Here is a 22,432-nt window from a genome sequence, read left to right as displayed (position 1 = left end):
ACGACTACTTGTCGGAGTTACAGTGTTGCTAGTTTGGTAAGCAAAATATGTGGCTTTGCGAGTACTGTGCAGGATCTCTCCATTTAAATTCTGCAGAAAGTCACCATAAATAAAAAAATAATTTAAACGTTTTACATTTTTTACACAGTTACAGATTAAATGCCACTTGCGGCAAAATAAATTAGTAATAAAAACATACATTCTTTGTTATCAAATTTATTTAATAATTATCAACCTGAGTTTAACACTAAACTTAATTTGAGACATGTATTGGATACGTTAGTGTTAAGCACCTCTATAATGAATAATTTTATAAATTGTGAACATTAAGTATTTCAGTATCTCTAGTATTTTTTAGAAGCCGACTGTAAAATTGTTTTATGAAATACACGATGAGATTGCAGCAGTACTAGAGAACACGATCATTGCAGTAGTTCCTAATTGATTAGAACGATTGCATTTTATACAGTACTCCCTGACCGAGTTCTTAAGTCATTTCCATTCAATTAAAAGCTTCAATATAATATGGCGACAGTTTGAATATATTTCTAGAACAACCTCTCTGGTTATTTCCAAATATAGACTATACAGTAAAACTATTTGAAGTGGTTGGATCTTTTTGTGTAAAATATTTGCTCCACCACTGATAAAATAAGACATAACGAAATTCTCTCATTCTTTTAAAACCACAACATTTTATTAATTATAATTATTTAGATATCTTATACGTTTTCATAATAGAAGGCTAAAAAACCCTTTAAATAGATCCTTTTAGATTTATCATCTTGACTGTGACTTGCAAAACATTTTTCAGAACAGTTAAGACTATTTCCAAAATTATGCGTATGTAAAATCGTTACAGTAACTTATAAGGGAACTCAAACTCACTTCTTACGAAATAAACTTGATTTAGGTTTGCTTCCACCTAAGGTTGATGTGGCTTTCGATAATCTTTAAGGATTTTAACGCTAATATGTAACAAAATAATTTTAAACGTACAAAGTCTGAGTTTTGAGTTTAGCTGCAGTTCATCCTCCTCTTAGTTCAGCGTTACAGACTTGAATCCTGGAATCTGGAGTCATGTTCTTCTGAAGAGATAAAAAAAGTCAGAAGCGAAGAAGCTTAAATGTAGTGTAGTCTAGATGAAGAGGTATCCTCATTGTCTCATCAGGTGAACATTGTGCACGATGTTTTAGACATGATCTCTACGCACGATAGAGCAACCTAGCTTTCTACACATAACGTACCTATGCTGGGGAGAGTTGATACAATGCGAATGTTAAATTTATCTCCAAGTTCACCTTCATCTTTTTCATCGTCTGGAATCTGAAGCTGTCACGCTCAACTGGAGATTATTTCACTACACTTTTAAGTGTAGGTGTCTCTGATGTCAAAACAATGTTAAGAATTCATTTTGAGCTTCTTCGTCGACGACATTTTTTATTTATTCAAATGAACATGATTCTAGATTCCAGGAGTCAAGACTGTGACCGCGTCAGATTCCAGACGCTGAATTTAGAGGAATGTGTACTGGAGCTAAACTCAACATTTACATTTAATTAACCCTTCCCACCATAGCTACGTCAAGTGATACCAAATAACTGCATCTTTTTATACCCTTCTTTTTCGCATCTATGATTATCACCGGCCCTTCTGGATGAGTACAAAGTTCTTGTCTATATGCATGGACGTGTGAGGTATGCATGGGTTTGTTCGCACATTATCTTTAGCCAGCTTTGACAGATAACACAACGCAAAGATTAAGCATCTAAGTTGGTATATTGAATCATAAGGCACAACTGGAAATTAGGATTTTTTCCGTTTTTCCTCATTGGTTGCCGATAATACTAATGTCAAAATATTCGCTAGCTCATAGCCAAATCGCATGGAATCCAGGTAATCTAGCCCAGTGTTCCTCGTATGTAAGTGAAGCTTCGTGCACAATTTCTAGTCTAGAGGTCAGTTCGCTTTCGAGATACCGAGCTGACAAATAGTCAGACAGAAATGAAATATCTCCAGCATCACGAGCTCAGCTAACAATTAATTTTTTCATCTCAATCAAAATAGGTACCGTTAATGAGAATACAAGATGACGATTTCATATATTTCAAGCAGAGTTCAAGGTTAAAAATTGTCTAGTCGAAGAAGGAATGTAAACAAGTATGAGTTCTGCATTATTACAACTCCTGCATGGGTATTTTGTCTGTAGGATATTAGTACAGAAAGGTCGACATTGCAAGTGGTAAGAGGGAACTAGAAAACATGGGTTAGTTACGGTACAGCCAAGAACCGAAAGTGTGAGCTCTCTACATCCCGCTACTTCCCACCGTTCAACCCTTACAGATAGCGGCAGACCCGGGCCTGGGAGCCGCCGCGCCGAGGGCTGAGGATGGCTGGTACTTAGACGGTAAAAGCTTCCTCGGGCGCCGGTATAAATCAAGTGGTAAGTGGCACCACCAGCAGTGGCACTCACACTGTGCCATCTCTGTTAGTGCGATAGAGGCCACCCAACACTAGACTAGACAAGGTAGCACATGGCGAGCAGAGCTGCGCGTGCTATGGGGCGGCGTTTTTGACAGTGTTTACCGCTACTAAATGGGATGTTCGGTTTTTTAGCAAATCCGAAATGCGGCTTCTGTGTTTGACAGTTGGAAGGATGGACCGGGATTATTTATGTTAGAAATTGCTAGCCACCGGGCCTCAGTAGACATAAGAGACTTCTTATGAAAGAGACAGAGCGAATAGCTTGTGCTCATATAAAGATAGGTTAAAAGACGAAATTAAGAACATTGAATCAGATCTTATAAAAAATGAATTTCCTCAGTCTGTCATAAAGAAGGCCAAAAGAACAATAGAAAAAATCTTAAGTCAGAAAATAAAAATAAAAAAATATTTACTTACATGGCAATCATGTATGTGGTGAGATTATCGGAGAAAATTAGAGAAGTAAGTAGTATATATAATATTAGTACCACTTGTAGAACACAAAACACTCTTAGACAAAGTCTCGTAAAAAACAAACAAATAAATGGACGTAGGACTCAAAGAATCTTTCAACACAATACAACAAAATTCTTACATAAACCATGACATTTAAGTTCTAGGACCAAAACACAAGACCGGCTGCCATTACCTCCTCCCTCTCTACCATCACCTTCCTGTCTCATTGTTTCAGATTTTCTCGTTAGTGTCCCAATTTTACCTGTGCTGGTGTGACTTGTGTTCCTGGCTTAAATTCTGTGCTGTGAGAACGATTGGGTTCATTTTTATCCTGCCGGGACTCCAAGCAGTTTTCTTATATGTTGTCCTTTTTACTTTAGCTGAATAACTGCTATACGTATATTTTCCTAGAACATGTATAGGCTAAGTACTAATTGTCTTCTTACCTGGTGAAGAGGATAGATTTCAATTCTTGAAACGTTATGTTATACATTCTGCAACATATAACGTTGGCAAAGGTCCGAAATTCTATTTATCTATTCCAAATGTTACATTTTATTTACTTATATAAACCTATTACGTTAATGGTTAAAAATACATATGAATTATGATTATTTGGACTTGGGTTGGATTAATCCTGTTATATAAATGGAAAGAAATAGTAGGCATTTTTTTTTTGCAAATGCTCATATATTATGCACTGATATAGTATTTGGCTGAGCGTTAGCTTAAGGAGGTGGTAAAATTTCATTTGTCCACACAATATATCGAAAACGAAATGACCCATAGATAATGTGTATCAAGCTTTATTCGTTTATATAAGGAACATGCAGAAGATGCATGTCCCGGCCATAGGATTTGGCTAAGCGTTAGTGGATATTTCTACATCGGCCTTAAGGCAAGGCCATGATAGTAACGGAAAAATTGCACACAACATAAGTTGTAAATAAACTATGTACAATAATATGACTTTTAACACGTTCTATTGTAACATATGCGACACGTGGTCTAGACTAGCCAGGGCATATTTTTAATTCATTATAATGTGGTTATGTTGATAAAAAACAAATTTAATAATAGATTGTTTTACAGTAAGTGATACTTCCTTGTCCTCAACTACGGCAATGCATTTGGAACTTTTGATCTAACGGTGTTTACTTACTTTATGGATTTTTGTATAAACATACTTCAAAAATGTTGTTTATCAAAGTACAAAAATAGGATCTAGGCGTTGAAGAATAATAATATTTGGTACGTGATTTACTTTCAAAAAGCTTCGATCAGATCTACTTAATAAAATATGAAATCAATCATTTTTGTAAGGTACAAGGACCTTCTTAAAAGTTTTTGATAACTTAAGGGCTTGAATAACACTTTATTTTTACTGCTTATATTACTATTATATTAATCTCAGTTATCCATCCACTGTTTGACATATTGTAATGAGCATATTGGCAACGTAAGTTTAATGCCTACATGCGAAAATTGGCGTCTTTAATTCTTGAACGAATATTTTACTGATATGAGTATTCATTTAGAATTTAAATGTTGTAGTTTATAACATTATAAAGTGCAGTATAGCCTATGTAATTGTGATTTTTAATAATATTTCATGTAAAATATTCTGTTAACTTCATATTCTGTAACAATAGCTTCAGTTTATTACCCACATGTTGTAACAGTAATTCCAGCTCCTATTATTCTTCCCCTAAACCTGTACTTCTGAAAAGCTACCTAAACCTGTGGCTGCCAGAAGAGTGCCAATATATTCAACATTTAACTTGTAAAAGTGTAAACCTGTGATTATTTTAAAATAAAATCAAGATATCCCTATCAATACAAATGCAAAAGCACACACTCACACATCCTACGAGTCAGAGTCTAGCAATAGATTTAAGTATGGCCACCTACAAATATTTCTGAATCTAAAGCAATTATGCTCCAATTGGCATAATTTACGACACAAGGCACATAAGTAAAACTTTTCAATCATATCAGTTGTACCTTATCTCATACTCTAACACCAAAATTATTACGTATATTACTAGTATTTCATTGCGTAATATCTCACAAAACCATGCCTTATTTTAGGCTGTTGCATCCAAAATACAGGAGGAAGTGACAATCACTCGATTACATCATTCTGGAAGAGACGGGCGACACGGTGGTGGTACTAAACACGTGTAATGCGACCCGGGTGTAACAAGTGTATCGGAGTGTTAGTGTAACCTATATACTGTATGAATGGGTAATCAACAGCTGTAGCTGTACATGTAACTTGACACGCTCACACTCACACACACGCGCGCGCGCACCCTCGCCCTAGCCCGGGGCTCTCCCCAGTCTTCCCCGCATGAAAATAATACTCGGCTAAAAGCATATCTGTGTAGCGCCTAAGTGAATTTGTGTATCAAACGGCGCGAGGGGCCGTGTTCGACAGACGTGGAGGCGCGCAAAAATAAAACCTCTCCCTAATGAATAATCAAAAGTCCGTCGGGATCAAATCAAAGTCTTCGGGGCTCCCGGGATCAAGTTTGACAGCAAGGGTGGACCTCTTTGGAGGGCTTGAAAGAGCCTTTTTCGGAAAAGGGATTCCCTGGCTGAAAAATTCTCCGTGCCCTTGGACATTTTCAAATGACTTTGATGAATGAAAATGATTACTTTACTCTTAAACAATATACCAAAATTATAAATAGTTATAGTACGTAGTGTAATTGGTTGTCTAATAAAAGTATTGCAATTACTTACATCAAGACAATTGGCAAACTCATACTGCAGACAGGTCTCTAAGGGAGGCGGTGTTGCTATTTTCTTAAAACAAAATTGTATCTTTACAAACTTTACAATCAAAGAAACGTCTGAAAAACATTTTGAAGCAGTTGGGGTCAAACTTGAAACAAACAAATCAAAATTAGTCGTCCGTAGGCATATACAGGTCTCCTGGAGGAAACGAATACGTTTTCTTTTATAGTTTAGAAGCTTTACTTACGGACCTTGGGTAAACAAAAAAATTACATCTGATGGGTGATTTTAATGTTGATGCACTAAACAACAATCACCCATCTACCAAGCGTTTATTCGATTTGCTAAGATCATTTGATCTTGAACTGTTGGTGAAATCTCCAACGAGAGTAACCACTAATACTCAATCGGCTATAGACAACATTATTACTAATATCTCTGATGTCGCAGTGACTGTGGTCAATACAGCAATCTCTGACCACTATGGCCAAGAGGCTATTATCAGAGGTAAACTATTCAAAAAATAACCGAAAATTCCCAAAACAATAAGAGACTCAAGGCCTGGAAATATTGCTCTCCTCAACGCCTCCCTTTCTAAAGAAAAATGGATTTTCTAAATTCGATACAACCGGTAGAACAGCAGTTTAAAACTTTTAATGAATATTTAAATTTCCATTTCAACACCTGTTGTCCTACTAAAACAGTTAAAATCGGTACAAAAAAGACGCAAAATACTTGGATTACAAAAGGCATCCCTTGTTTTCAAGGGAAAAACTTAAGTTTTTTTTCAGAAATCAATAGAACCACGACCAACGAACAATTTAAAGCCTTTTTTAGAGTTTACAAAAGAACTTATAGGAAAGTAATCATTGCTGCGAAAGCATATGATGTTTCTAAATTAATTCTTTTTTCCAAAATTATTTCCAAAACTGTCTGGGACATTATAAACAACAAAAGTCGCGAAAATAATCAAATAAAAGTCCAAATAGGGGATAGACTTGTGAGTGATGCCTCAGAGGTCGCTAGCGAGTTTAATAGATTTTTTGCATCTGTTGCTGGTGGGCGAGATCCTCGTTCATCACTTCCACAAGGAAACCCCAGGCGTAGACAGAGCCCAGCAACCTCATTGGTGCTGGCTCCTGTGTTTGAGGAAGAGATTAATCAAATAATTCAACAACTTCCAAACAAAAAGTTTAATGACATTAATTTTATGTCATTGTGGCTCATAAAAAAATGCTCAAAGCATATAGTGAAGCCACTGACCAAATTAGTTAATCTATCGTTTCTAACAGGAGTCTTTCCCTCTCTCCTAAAATTGGCAAAAGTGCATCCAATTCATAAGAAAGAATAACCCCAATTCAGTAAATAACTATCGGCCTGTCTCTATTTTGCCTGTATTGAGCAAAATATTCGAAAAACTTTTTTGTCAAGAATGCTAAATTTTTCAAACAAACACAACCAACTTTCAGACGACCAATTTGGTTTCAGAAAGGGAAAGTCGACAATTGACGCTATAGCGAATCTTGTCGATATGGTTTGTAGAGGGAATTGAAGGTCATAATCACACATTAAGTGTATTTATTGACCTTTCAAAAGCATTTGACTGTGTTGACCACAAAAACACTGCTTGACAAATTAGAATCCCACGGCATGCGAGGCGTGCCACTTTTATGGAGTTCATCCTAAACCATAGAACACAGGTCGTCCAAATTTCGAATCAAATTTCAAAACCTACTGCACTGAGATATGGAGTTCCCCAGGGATCAATACACAGTCCAATTCTTTTCCCTGATATATGTTAATGACATTGAATCATCACTACTGCATGGAAAGCTTGTGCACTACGCAGATGACACGACTCTCTGTTTTAGAGGAGGTACAAAACAAAATTTAGAAATACAGACCTTTGTTGACCAACATTTCCAACATTTCAATAGCCTCAATCTTCAAATAAACTCATCAAAAATCAAATTTCCTAAACTTTTCAATGCGCTCTATAGATATTGAAAGAGGTCCTGCTGTTATGGTTGCAGATACATTATTGGAAGAAGTCTATTCTTCAAAGTTCCTTGGAATACACCTTGATCGAGGGTTGACATGGAAAAATCACATTGATTATGTTTGTACCAAAATTATCCTCAGGAGTTTATGTCTTAAGATCTTTGGCAAAATACTGCCCAAGTTCAGGTACTGATTACGGCGTACTACGGGCTAATTTATCCCCACCTTTCGTATGGAATCGTTTTGTGGGGAGCCTGTGCAAACAACCATTTTTATGAGAGTTTTCAAATTACAAAAAAAAGCAATTCGCATTATCGCTAATTTAACACTTCAGAGAGTCGTGCAGGACAGCGTTTAAAAATTTGCAACTGTTAACTTTGCCATGTCTCTACATCTTAGAAACAACCTTATATTGTTTGTCTAAATGTGCCTTAACCAGAGGACGAGACATACATGAATATGAGACAAGAGGCAGAGATAACTACCGTTCGGGAATGCACAGAACGGTGGTTTTATGAACATTTGCCTTCGCAGGCAGGTGTTCATTTTATAAACAGATTGCCAAACAAAATTAAAAATGCCTCAAGGCCCAAGGGTGTTAAAAACTCGTATCAAACTCTGCCTGGCGTCAAACGCTTTCTACAGTGTTGATGAGTTTCTGGCATTCAACTGGGAGACCACGCGATGAGGAAAACTGACTCCAGCGCCGAAAGTGGGCGTAATTGGCATGGGATGAATGGGGAGTGAATGTTTGAATGTTGTAAGTTTAAATGTGGCCTTGATGTGGGATGAATGGAAAAAAATTTAGGCATGAAAATTGACGTTTGCTATGCAATGTATATTGTCAACTGCAAATTAAACGATTTGATTTGATTTGATTTGAGACACAGTAACAAATCGTGTCATTTCTAGCAGGTACACATAATTTTTGTATTAACTGATACATTTATGAAAATAACGAATGCCATTTTTTAATTCTCATATTAAAACATTTTTGTATTAAGATAAATAAAACGTCCACCAATCATTACAACACGTAAATTATCATTTTTTGAAACAAAATATTAAAATTATATTAAAAATACTCGTACTGGAAATTGGAGGTTAGTACAACTTTGGGAAATGAAATGCAAATACAAGAAAATCAATTCCCTGCAACATGTGCTTCGACTAGCAGCATCTGTCTATATTTTTTGTTTGTCCTTGAAACAACTCTAAGTATATCTGCTGTAACTTAAAATATCATTAGAATTTAAATATGTACAAACCGTGAGCTGAATATTAATATAAATAAAAAAACACAATTCAAAGACACATAGCTACAAATAAGAAGATTCAATTTTTCGTCATGTGCAAGGAACTTTATTTCGGCATACCAGTTGTAACCGAACAATGTTTTAACAAGAATAATAATGAATATTTAAAAATGGGAAATTGGCGAACATTTTTCCCCTTGCGCCTTTGCCAGAGGAGGGGAGGGGGTAGCAGACTTTGTTCGAAATATTTGTTTGTTTACCCCTAACACTCTTGACGGACCTACATACAAAGGTTTTGAATTTATAGGGGTAAAGATTCACCGAAACAATGCTTCAATTTAGTCATTGGAGTATATACGTCCCCAAACGCATGAGATCAGGTATTTTCCAAACTTGAAAAAAGAATTGACTGATATTACGAAAAACCGATGTTATATAGTTATGGGGAATTTTAATATTGACGCCTTACATGTTAATTACGTTATGACGAAACGATTCGCTGACTGGTTGGGATCGTTTGGTCTTGGCTGATCAGTAGACACCACTTTAGCGGCAGCAGTTGTTAACATCATTACAAATCTGACTGACAACCGGGTTTCTGTGACAATCACAGCGATCTCAGACCATTATGGCCAACAAGTCGACGTCAGTGGCCACAAACAACACGGCATCCAATCAGCAAAAAGAGAACATAATAATAATTATTACGTGAGGCCCACAAACATCTCATTTCCAAACTCTTTGCTTTCGAAAAAGGACTAGAAGCTCCTAAAATTTATAGATCTCATTGAATTTCAATTAAATGTTTTAAATTCTCAATTTCCATTTGATCGCGAGCTGTCCTTTAATTAAAATACAACCAAAGGCAAAAATAGATAAGGGCAAATGGATTACCAAAGGTATTTTGGTTTTCGAGATATAAATTTAAATATCCCTCAAATTAATAAGCTTTCAACAAATATCGAATTTAAACACTTTGTACAAAAATAAAAACGAAGTTGATCATAACTGTTACAGCTTATGATTCACCAAAATTCTGCTCACGTAAAAAAATAAAACTGCATACAGCGCTAACAAATTATTAAATGAAGAACATACTGACCTACAGATTAATGGTGAGCAAGTCAGTGACGCCGCCAAGGTCGGTGATAAGTTAAACACATTTTTGTCTCAGTTGGCACTGGCCATAGACTTAGTATCAGCGTCAGCCACTCCCAACATCAATACGGAGCATAGCTGCCTCCATGGCTCTGGCCACAGTCACATAGGAGATTTCTAGAGTGATAAACGATTTTACAACAATGAAATGGAATGACTTGAATTACATGTCAACGGGCTTCTGAAACACAGTTCGAAAAATTTTTTGGAGCCATTTGAACTCTTGATAAATGCCTATTGTGCTCAGGAACTTTTTCATCCTGTCTTAAAACAGCTAAAATTCCCAAAATTTTAAGAAATGCAATATGAAATCCGTATAAAATTACCGCCCAATTTCAATTCTGTCAGTTTTCAGCAAATTATTTCTCATTCGGCTAGTATTTCTTTTTTTGGAAAAAACTTAATTTACTATTACTAAGCAATATCAGATCTCGAAGTGGAAGTTCGAAAAATTATGGTCGTGGGTCTAATGTACTCGTACACGATAGTAAATGTAATTAAAAATCAAAAGAGATAAGCTTAGCGTTTTTCTTGACTCGACAAAAAGTATTCAACTGCGTTGATAAAAAACCCATAAATCACAAACTGAAGTGTTACGGATTACGAACAGTGTGTCCAAATTTTAGATCTGCAACCGAGGGGAATAGTTTGGGACATGGTGTTCCTCAGGGGCCAATTCTCAGACCACACTACTCTTTGTATTGTACATCAACAACATTGGAGTCATCGCTCGATCACGGGAAAATCTTCCAGTATGCAGATGAAACGATTCTCCGTTTCAAAGGAAAATCAAACACAAATCTTGAAATAGTGACATTTACTGAGCTCAATATTAAAACCAATGTAACAAAATACAATTTTATTAAATTTTGTCTGCAACGGACAGATACAGTCTTTAATCCAGCAGTTACTTTTGATGAACCGAGATTAAACAAGTCTACTCAACGAAATTTCTTGGAATATACTTTGATGGTTGACATGGGACTGTCACGTAGTGGGCGTCTATGCAAAATTGTCCTCAGGCATTTATGTACTGAGACGATTACCCAACTTAGGTGGTCATGACGGCTTACTGTGGACTAATCTATTCACACATATCCTATGACGTAGATTTGTGGGGGGTGGATAAAATTAGGAATAAATGAGAATTAGGGTGAATGTAACAATTGTATGAGTGAATAAGATTTAGATGTGGTGAAAAAGAACAATTAAGCCTTATAAATAGAAACATCGATAAAACATGTTTTAGCTACGGACATAATTTACTAAAACTAAAATATTAATAAAACATCTACTCAATGTTCTACAGCTTCAGGTACCAGAATATAAACTATTATAAAGCACATTTGGAAAAATACAAAAACAATAACTTACATTAAATTGTATAAATGGCAATAGCCTTATTTAATTTCAATAAACATTGAATCGCAAAAAGTACTTGCTCCGCCGGGAGTCGAACCTGGATCTCTCACTTGCCGGGTGAATGTGCTACCATTACACCACAGAGCGCTTACTTTTTCAGATTAAATTATTTTGTATTTGGGCGTATCTGTCACATATGCGTTTAAATAAGCAAACGAACATATGATCAGAAGGCCAAATACCAGTCAAACGACTTGTATTCACATTAAATTGTATAAATGGCAATAGCCTTATTTAATTTCAATAAACATTGAATCGCAAAAAGTACTTGCTCCGCCGGGAGTCGAACCTGGATCTCTCACTTGCCGGGTGAATGTGCTACCATTACACCACAGAGCGCTTACTTTTTCCGATTAAATTATTTTGTATTTGGGCGTATCTGTCACATATGCGTTTAAATAAGCAAACGAACATATGATCAGAAGGCCAAATACCAGTCAAACGACTTGTATTCACATTAAATTGTATAAATGGCAATAGCCTTATTTAATTTCAATAAACATTGAATCGCAAAAAGTACTTGCTCCGCCGGGAGTCGAACCTGGATCTCTCACTTGCCGGGTGAATGTGCTACCATTACACCACAGAGCGCTTACTTTTTCAGATTAAATTATTTTGTATTTGGGCGTATCTGTCACATATGCGTTTAAATAAGCAAACGAACATATGATCCTCTGGTATCGATTGTATCTGGTTTAAAGAATAGAATTTAATTTAGTTGTGTTTATGGTGGTAGGTGGTAATACCTACCCAATATAAATCCCCATCTAGCCAATCCGTTACAAATTGTGAAAATTGAATTACAATCGTTAGAATTAGATATCACTTTTAATTTATAGTATTGTAATTTGAATTGTTGGCTACCAAATACTTGGCACAACTGGTATCATACTGTATTGAATGTGGTTTCTCTCATCATAATAAAACCAATAAGAAAACAAGAGATCCATGCAATGTTAACATGGACTGCGGAATCCGTACCACACGCCTCTTGTTACAGCGGAACTGTGGCAGTTTGCATCCTCAGCCCACGCCACTGGTATCGTACACTTGACCGCATTACCCCATTTCCCTTCTGACGATTCCCAAGGGACTCAAATCGGTGATGGCACGAAGTCCACTGTCCACTTCCTCCGCTGAGTGGTCGTCATCCAGCACATGGCCCACAATGGCCGGGCGTCCTGCCGGATATGTCCTGTTGACCGGAAGTGCGCCAGACACAGCTGGGATGGCGGGGTCGTGTTGACAGTCTCTGCCAAATTGTCATCGATGGATCTGCCCTTCGTCAGACAGATGTTTCCTTCAGAGTCGTTCACATGTGAAATCAAATGATTTACAACCAGGTGCTTGCCATGTGATCATCCCATCAGTGGTGAATATATAGAAAATTATCACTTGTGTTCAAAACCGTATTCAAAATTAAGTAAAATTCATACTATATTTTCACATTTTATTCTTAGTTAAGGCCTTCTGGCTAGGTTATTACTGCAATTAAGTTCATAAATGATATACTACTGCCCTATAAGTGTATACTAAAGCTATCACAGGTTTAGATCACTAAATTATTTCTTCATTTGATTGATTCATTTTCCGATAAAACGCTAATAGTGAATTATTAGAATAAGATTATAAGTTTTTTTTTAAATCTATTACCATCAAACAGATCCACACCCAAAAATTCACTATTTAACTGGATATTACTCGAGAAAATTTGACTGCAGTAGGAATTTCCATTGCTTAGTGAGAGTCAAAAGGTTTTCTATCTGTCTATCACTGCATGTGTTTAAGTCATTTTGTATATAATCTGTGAACCTTCTTTTTAATGGACTAGTTGTAGTGAGCGTCGAAATAAGAGGATATCGAAAGGGTTGAAAATATGAAATGATACTTTTTTGTATATAACGATAATCGTGTTATCAACAAGCGTACCTGATTCTTTATCATAAACCTTCTCCCTAATATGTATAATTTATTAAAAGTCTGTCAAACATTTGTCAGATTACTCAGTAGTTGAGTTCGTAAAATTTGGATTTCTCACATTTATTTAATTTTTTTTTATTATTTTGGATAAAAATACTAAGCTGTCTGTGGTGGTAATAATAATGCTAGGCTGATTTCTATGACATCAACGGATATGTCTTTTGGAGATCCAATCAACCACATTAGTACTAAGGTAGATAATTTCATATTGGTAAACTGAAAAAAATGTGTTTTGTGTTTTGTTTTTTTAATAAAAACGCTAGACAAAAAATAATAAGCCCCGTGAAATATTTAGAACCGCTGTGACTGACAAGGAATGGTGAAAATAAATTGAAAATATATCTCCATAGATCTTCCTTATCGCCATGATGTTTTCGTCGTGGATTTACACGTTCCTTCAAAATCAGAAATATAAATACAGATTTATATTTCTAAGGGAACGTGTTAGAAAACCGCCGGGCTGAAATGAAATTGGTATGCACATTTGAATGGAGCAAATGAGAATAGTTAATGAACATTTTTGTACCAAAGAAAAGGAGCTTTGGAGTTAAAACTGCTTCTTCTCAACTGTTACGTAAATTATACGAATAAAAGTTAACCCGAACTCTGCCTTTCAGATAAAGACGTTTTCACTTAAATATCCTGCATGCTTATGCCTTTAGATGCCTGGATTTACATTAAAAGTATGCAATCGACGCTGTTACAATCATAATTTTCAGATAAGTAGAGGTATAGAATGCTTTTAGAATTAACACACGGGCACATTTCCATGGCCAAACCAATCTTTATACACATATCGTGAGTGTATTTATAATCCATGAAGTATACATTTGTAAGAATAATTTGCGTGACATATAGGGCTCGTATTTACCAAAGAGGTGGGAGTTGCAACAGAGGAAGCTAGTTGTTGGTTTCGGAGTCAAGGAAGTAAAGATAAAAATCATTTCTTTACAACTACCTGTGCTATTTCATAGATGCTTAGATATTCATATAAACTCATTAAACAGTCAGAGGAAAAAAACCAAGAAAACCTAACGTATAGCGTTTTATGCCTCTTTGTATAAATAATTTACATATTACGACACCTACGTGAATATGATTAAATGCGTTACTATATGTTTATGATAATTGGCAAAATAAGAAGTTTCAAGTGAATTATCATTGCTATAGAAAGTAGTTTACATTATTTTCAGTTAGATCAAGTTCTTCTCAATTAAAACAACATTTAAAAAAATTTGTTTTATGCCTTTGAATTTGTCTAAAAACTGTAAATTTTGCGCAGAACCAGTCAGACGCCGAATCAAAAGTCAAATATAAAAAAAATACAATATATGTTTTCGATCTGAAGTTAATCTGACCCAACTAACAAACTCTGACAACAAACGGGGAGGCATCACTGCGTCTACATCAACATGTCTATTACCGTACAGTATTTTGAGCGGGGAGCATACTCAACAGAGTATTTAATAAAGTTAAGCCCGGTGGTGGGTTGAGAATAAACCAATTTGAGGAAGACTGCCTCATCCGGCTACCCTCTGCTAAACCTTAAGCCAATAATGGTGGTTTTCCCAGAGGAGAAAGAGGGCGCCTGGGCGTGTGCCGGTGGGTCGCTTACACGGCCCGACCCCGGCCCACTTCCAGAGTACATCTGCCACCGGGACTTGCTGTTGGGTGTTGCTGACGGGAGGCGGCTATAGAAGCTTGCCGTACTGCAGTTACACAATGTTTTGAAGAAAAAACTCGCCTGTGTCGACAGTGTTGTATTTGTACAGCTTCATCCAAAATCAGTAAAATTGTAGTTTTATATCAAAATTATACAGTTAGTCAATAAATTCGAATTGCTTGGTAGTTTAATTGATTAAATTAACAGGTTTTTAATACTTTGTTACAATTGAAACGAAATAATCATCAAACAGATTAATACAATGGTGATGGTAATGGTTTCAGTAACAAACAACTACGGTTTAAATTTTTACAATTTTATGATTTTTTTATATTAAAGATTTTAGGCTACTTTAGTATCTGAAAAAGTCTTATGGTAGAATTTCCTTCTCTAATAGCAGGAAGACAATCGCCAGAGAACATGACCATACGTTGTTGGCTGAGCGTCAGCGAGGGGCTGGACATTGCATACATGTCTGTCTGTCTGTCCACACGATATAAAATATAAATATAAAGTTTTGCATGAATCTTCGTTTATATTAGGAAACACCGTGTTCGATGATGTTGCGTGTTAATACTCTATTGGGTTTGGCTGGGTTTAGCAATAAACTTTACGTTGTTTTGACGGAGAATCATGAAATCAACCAAAAACATCCCGAATAAATAAAACTAAATAGGCTACAATATTATGATATTTTAACATGTTACCTAAACAAGGACAGTAACCGAAACAAATCGCAAATCAAAACATATGCTGAGGAGTTAAACTATGTAATCCTCAGATATCCCTATAGATTTAATAATAATGCTCGAACCTAATAGCTAACAATAAACTCTGATGAATGCAGCTTGTATTTGAAAGAAAATATACTCATACATTTTGTCACCAGCAATTTTTAAATAATTCATCCGCTCATATAATAAATCAACGCAAATTGAATTCACAATATACTGGTATTAAACCTGTACATGTAGTTTAAATAAAACGCCAGATTGTTACCCAGATGTATTTTTAGTATGGAAACAAAATTTATATTTCACCAGAACAACTTCTCTAATTTACGCACCTACATGCGAGGGAATATTTATAGTTTAATGCCATAAAGATTGGGTGTGGGAACGAAAAGTTTGTAAGATACACAAAAAGGATAAATTAAAGTTTTCTAAATTAAAATATTTTACAACTAGGAGACTCATATCTTTACTGAAAAAAATATTTAAACTGGTCTATTTATATATTTTCCAAACTGCGCTATTTCAATATTTCCTTAAACAATAAACTTCATTATTCTCAATAAAATTCTATCCCGAACATAATTATAAATTTATTACAATTTATTTGAAATTTAAATAAAAGTATATTTTAAACTAGGGAGATAGAATTGGCCTTCCACTTTCATCATTGGGACCATTCGAGAAATACAACATGCAGTATTTCGTATGCACTGATGTTAGTTCATAGGTGCGCGTTAAGAAACTGTTTCACTAAAAAGCACTTGCTTCGGAAATGGGTATAACCGGAAACGGAGATACCTTCCAGTGACTATCTCAAGAGTGCTGGAACGATATTTGAAGAAGGGTTGCCTATGAAATCCATTAACACATGGGAAATGCAGTTTATGCGTTTACAGTTTATAGTAAATAGCCCTTATGTTTTGAGTCTCCCGATCTGTAAGTTAACATTTTATACATGATAAAATAACAGTTGTCGAATTAAAGGCATGAAGAGTAATGGAAACCTTTTCTTCGTGGTAAATACCCAAATAAGTAGCAAAACCAAAATAATTGTGTACTAAATAACTGTTACGCTTATCCATAATTTTCATCTTACTTAAAGTGATGCATGAACATTTTTATACAGATACTTTTAATAAAATAATTTTTGGCTATTAAAATTGAATTTCTGATTGTTTATAAGGAAGTATTATTAGATTTGTTTGACCTTTTCTTTTGATCTTATTCTATGTTGTAACAGAATTCAAAATCTTCGGATCGTGTGTGTATTTTTAGTTGAAAGAACTGACCAACAGTAAAAGATTCAAATTTAGAAGTTTAGGCCATAAAATCGTGACAGTTAAGTGTATAGACTGTTATGGAATGTGTTTCTTACGATTGTGGACTAACATTGCCTGAGATTGTGAAGGATCCAGACGGCTTGTGGTGCGGCTGGTGCAGCAGCGAGCGGTAGCCAGAGCACGCTACAGGACGGCAGTTATGTGTCCACTCCGGTCATGAATCACTGGTAACAGCCGGGAAACAAAGCCGCTGGCCAAACTGCCGTTTTAATTATCGATCGTCGCCAGTCGGAAACGGCAAATGGATTAATAGCTCGGTTCGTTCCGGCGCAGGGTCTTGAGGTCGTGTCCGCCTTGCCTTTGTCCATCAGACCAACAGAGCTGGTTATTTATTACCCCGCGGGAGTACTGACCACCGTAACCGATATCAGGCCGCGTCAGTGACTAATGTGCCAAGTGCTGAACTCTCCATGCGTTGTAAAGCGGTAGATATGGTCTGTGACGTAATTGGTATGCGATAAAGAAAATGTTCAATTTGGAAGTTCTAATGGGGATTACACTTGTTCAACAATGTACAGTTAGTTTTCAAACTATTCACGGCTACTTATGGAGAATTATGGTGCATAAAATTCATATAAATAAATACATGTCCACAAATACAATGACTTCCTTGTTTTTGTTTGTTTTTTTCTATAAGAACGGAACAGAGGATATTTGTGAGTGCAAGCCGTAGTTTTGACTATTTACGTGGAATAAGACACTGGCTTGGCTGACTCTTAGGATACATTTACACAGAACAACATATATTTAAATAATTTTGAAAGATATATTTTTACTTAAATGTATACAATTGATTCAAATATAGTTAAATTTTTCAAGGGAATTCTTTCTACGGCAATAGCATTTCAATCGAAGTTAATTAACGTTTTTAAGGGAAACCCATGTACAAATATCAATCGACTTCCTCGAAAATCGAACTCGTGACCTCTCGGATAGAGAGTCGCAGCCTTACCCCCACGCTACGGTGAAGGTCGATATTGTGCTTATGATACAATAAAATGACCTAATTCCAACTGTCCTAAAAATCTAACCTACTTTTCCATCCTTCCATGTATATCGTCATTATAACCGTTATGTACTTTTGCGATGAACACAGGTGTTGCTTTGGACTGGTAGTCCAGGGTTGTCGGAGTGGACTAACTGTCCTACCCTGCAGAAACGTGGCGTCAACCACCTTCGTCAAAATTAGGCGTAGACTAGACCTTCAGTCCTACAATCTCACACTGGCTCTTTATGTATTGTTTAATGTTTTGACTGCCTAAGTGAGCCAGATAAGCTTGACACTAACTGGAAATGGAATGCTTTCAACTTGAGATTATATATATATATATATATATATATATATATATATATATATATATATATTACAACATTTTTGTTTATACAGCTCAAACGTGTAACCATGGATTTCGTATGTATTTTTGTACTTGATCTGTATAGCATATACCTTTAGTGTAAGCTTCATTTCGTCATGCGATTGTTAATTGGTTGTATAACGATACATGTACGTTTTTATTTATCTTATTCGATTCGTTTAACTCGAGAATTTGGTTAATCGAGGTACGGTTAAACGAGACTGGCCATCTTTCCTCCATTTTCCATACTTCAACGCTCCAGATTGTGAGAATGTTTTTCATTGCGATCTGCAGGACCGAGGACGCAAGAAGGAGTCGATGATTGTGGCCCCGGTTAATCGAGACTGACCACCTCTCCTCCACTCCCATAGTTGTACACCAGTGACTGTGAGAACTTTCTCCATTATGATCCTGAGGTCCGAGGACTCCGGAAGGAGTCAATGATTATGGCCGCGGTTAATCGAGACTGACCACCTCTCCTCCACTCCCATAGTTGTACACCAGTGACTGTGAGAACTTTCTCCATTATGATCCTGAGGACCGAGGACTCCGGAAGGAGTCAATGATTGTGGCCGCGGTTAATCGAGACTGACCACCTCTCCTCCACTCCCATAGTTGTACACCAGTGACTGTGAGAACTTTCTCCATTATGATCCTGAGGACCGAGGACTCCGGAAGGAGTCAATGATTGTGGCCACGGTTAATCGAGACTGACCACCTCTCCTCCACTCCCATAGTTGTACACCAGTGACTGTGAGAACTTTCTCCATTATGATCCTGAGGACCGAGGACTCCGGAAGGAGTCAATGATTGTGGCCGCGGTTAATCGAGACTGACCACCTCTCCTCCACTCCCATAGTTGTACGCCAGGGACTGTGAGAACTTTCTCCATTATGATCCTGAGGACCGAGGACTCCGGAAGGAGTCAATGATTGTGGCCGCGGTTAATCGAGACTGACCACCTCTCCTCCACTCCCATAGTTGTACGCCAGGGACTGTGAGAACTTTCTCCATTATGATCCTGAGGACCGAGGACTCCGGAGAGGGTCGATGATTGTGGCCGCGGTTAATCGAGACTGACCACCTCTCCTCCACTCCCATAGTTGTACGCCAGGGACTGTGAGAACTTTCTCCATTATGATCCTGAGGACCGAGGACTCCGGAGGGAGTCGATGATTGTGGCCGCGGTCAGACACGTGCCGCCTCACATCCGTCAGCGGCTGACAATTTGTCACGAGTAGCCGTGCGCCTCCCGCCGCCGGTCGCGTGCCGACCTCATGAATAACGGCCTCGGCTCCGTCCGACCTCACACAATTAGCTCGAACAATCCCAACTGTAATGATGCTATTGATATCTCCCTCTGTTTATCGCACTGTGCTACTTTCACCGTCCACCAGGATGTATAAAATAGCGACCTTTGCCACACGGAGTATTGTTGCGGTACGAGAGCGTGCGCCGCGCCGCATAGTGCGCAGTATATCGAACAAAGGCACTCGATACGGTTGTTTGTTGCGTTTTCTGAATAGACTGGCGGCGGTGAATGCCACTCGATACGGTTGTTTGTTGCGTTTTCTGAATAGACTGGCGGCGGTGAATGCCACTCGATACGGTTGTTTGTTGCGTTTTCTGAATAGACTGGCGGCGGTGAATGCCACTCGATACGGTTGTTTGTTGCGTTTTCTGAATAGACTGGCGGCGGTGAATGCCACTCGATACGGTTGTTTGTTGCGTTTTCTGAATAGACTGGCGGCGGTGAATGCCACTCGATACGGTTGTTTGTTGCGTTTTCTGAATAGACTGGCGGCGGTGAATGCCACTCGATACGCGGCAATGCCACTCGATACGGTTGTTTGTTGCGTTTTCTGAATAGACTGGCGGCGGTGAATGCCACTCGATACGGTTGTTTGTTGCGTTTTCTGAATAGACTGGCGGCGGTGAATGCCACTCGATACGGTTGTTTGTTGCGTTTTCTGAATAGACTGGCGGCGGTGAATGCCACTCGATACGGTTGTTTGTTGCGTTTTCTGAATAGACTGGCGGCGGTGAATGCCACTCGATACGGTTGTTTGTTGCGTTTTCTGAATAGACTGGCGGCGGTGAATGCCACTCGATACGGTTGTTTGTTGCGTTTTCTGAATAGACTGGCGGCGGTGAATGCCACTCGATACGGTTGTTTGTTGCGTTTTCTGAATAGACTGGCGGCGGTGAATGCCACTCGATACGGTTGTTTGTTGCGTTTTCTGAATAGACTGGCGGCGGTGAATGCCACTCGATACGGTTGTTTGTTGCGTTTTCTGAATAGACTGGCGGCGGTGAATGCCACTCGATACGGTTTGTTTGTTGCGTTTTCTGAATAGACTGGCGGCGGTGAATGCCACTCGATACGGTTGTTTGTTGCGTTTTCTGAATAGACTGGCGGCGGTGAATGCCACTCGATACGGTTGTTTGTTGCGTTTTCTGAATAGACTGGCGGCGGTGAATGCCACTCGATACGGTTGTTTGTTGCGTTTTCTGAATAGACTGGCGGCGGTGAATGCCACTCGATACGGTTGTTTGTTGCGTTTTCTGAATAGACTGGCGGCGGTGAATGCCACTCGATACGGTTGTTTGTTGCGTTTTCTGAATAGACTGGCGGCGGTGAATGCCACTCGATACGGTTGTTTGTTGCGTTTTCTGAATAGACTGGCGGCGGTGAATGCCACTCGATACGGTTGTTTGTTGCGTTTTCTGAATAGACTGGCGGCGGTGAATGCCACTCGATACGGTTGTTTGTTGCGTTTTCTGAATAGACTGGCGGCGGTGAATGCCACTCGATACGGTTGTTTGTTGCGTTTTCTGAATAGACTGGCGGCGGTGAATGCCACTCGATACGGTTGTTTGTTGCGTTTTCTGAATAGACTGGCGGCGGTGAATGCCACTCGATACGGTTGTTTGTTGCGTTTTCTGAATAGACTGGCGGCGGTGAATGCCACTCGAGCTTGTCATCCAAATAAAGTATGGGATGGATATTGACATATTCGAATATCAATAAATTGATATTCATAGATATCAGAATTATAAATAATATTCGTTTAAATTGTTATAATTATGATATCAAAGTTTTTTTTTACTTAACAGTGGGAAAAAGCTAATACATCTATCACATAATATTCCTATCATGATTAGAGGCAAACAGGTGTAAGTCTCAGAGATTTTACAATCTTCGAAGGACTCTTCGATAAGATTCTTCATTGTTTTCGTATCTCGAGTTACTTGACTCTCTGGCTTTTGTGTTTCTATGTTCTTGGTTCTGTCTCTCTCTAAGCCACTTACATTTCCTAGTCGCTATGTGAACACATAGTTAAAGAAGTGTTTATCTCTATTTCCCTGACTAGGTATCTAATTATGCACTGAATTTCAATCTCTACATCCATATTTTCGATTGTTTATATCTCTCAGATAATTACAACATTAATCGAATCTTTGCATCACCCGAGAGTTAGGACACAATCGCTCATTAAATCTCAAAGCTAAAGTTCTAATGTTATGGATCTATTGACTTGTCTTGTTCTTCTCTCTGAAACTTGCTTGCATATTATTCCTGTCCTGTTTGAAATGATGTATCAGTTTGATTGATGGACGTGATCACCTTGCTTCTTGTAGTTGGGATTCTTGTACTTCATTATTCTGTATCCATGACATTAGACATTTCAATGGGAACAACTTCATTTACCTTGACAATGAAACATTGTATATGTATTAGGTAACCAACAAAATATGATCAATTAGTCATTTTCTTCTGAATAGAAAATATTTAATACTTATATTGTAGCTTCTAGATGTAGCATATTCAATTCGTACA

At 37.5% G+C, this 22,432-nt stretch overlaps 1 protein-coding gene across 1 annotated transcript; it reads right to left on the bottom strand.

Annotated features, from left to right (window-relative positions):
- Window positions 1-19,897: 19,897 nt before the first annotated feature.
- LOC124355854 (extensin-2-like) lies at window positions 19,898-21,634 on the bottom strand. Its single transcript, XM_046807009.1, has one exon. It carries the CDS (start codon window positions 21,632-21,634, stop codon window positions 19,898-19,900), a length of 1,737 nt encoding a protein of 578 aa, XP_046662965.1.
- Between the last annotated feature and the right edge of the window lie 798 nt (window positions 21,635-22,432).

Source organism: Homalodisca vitripennis, chromosome 2, assembly GCF_021130785.1.
Source record: "Homalodisca vitripennis isolate AUS2020 chromosome 2, UT_GWSS_2.1, whole genome shotgun sequence".
In the NCBI taxonomy this organism is placed as follows: Eukaryota; Metazoa; Arthropoda; class Insecta; order Hemiptera; family Cicadellidae; genus Homalodisca; species Homalodisca vitripennis.
Note: the sequence above shows the minus strand (reverse complement) of the source record. Positions and strands in the feature narration are given on the sequence as shown.

What these genes read in the sequence shown, in the direction of transcription:
- LOC124355854 (XM_046807009.1), bottom strand. Translation starts at nt 21,634, where the DNA reads ATGAATATCAATTTATTGATATTCGAATATGTCAATATCCATCCCATA.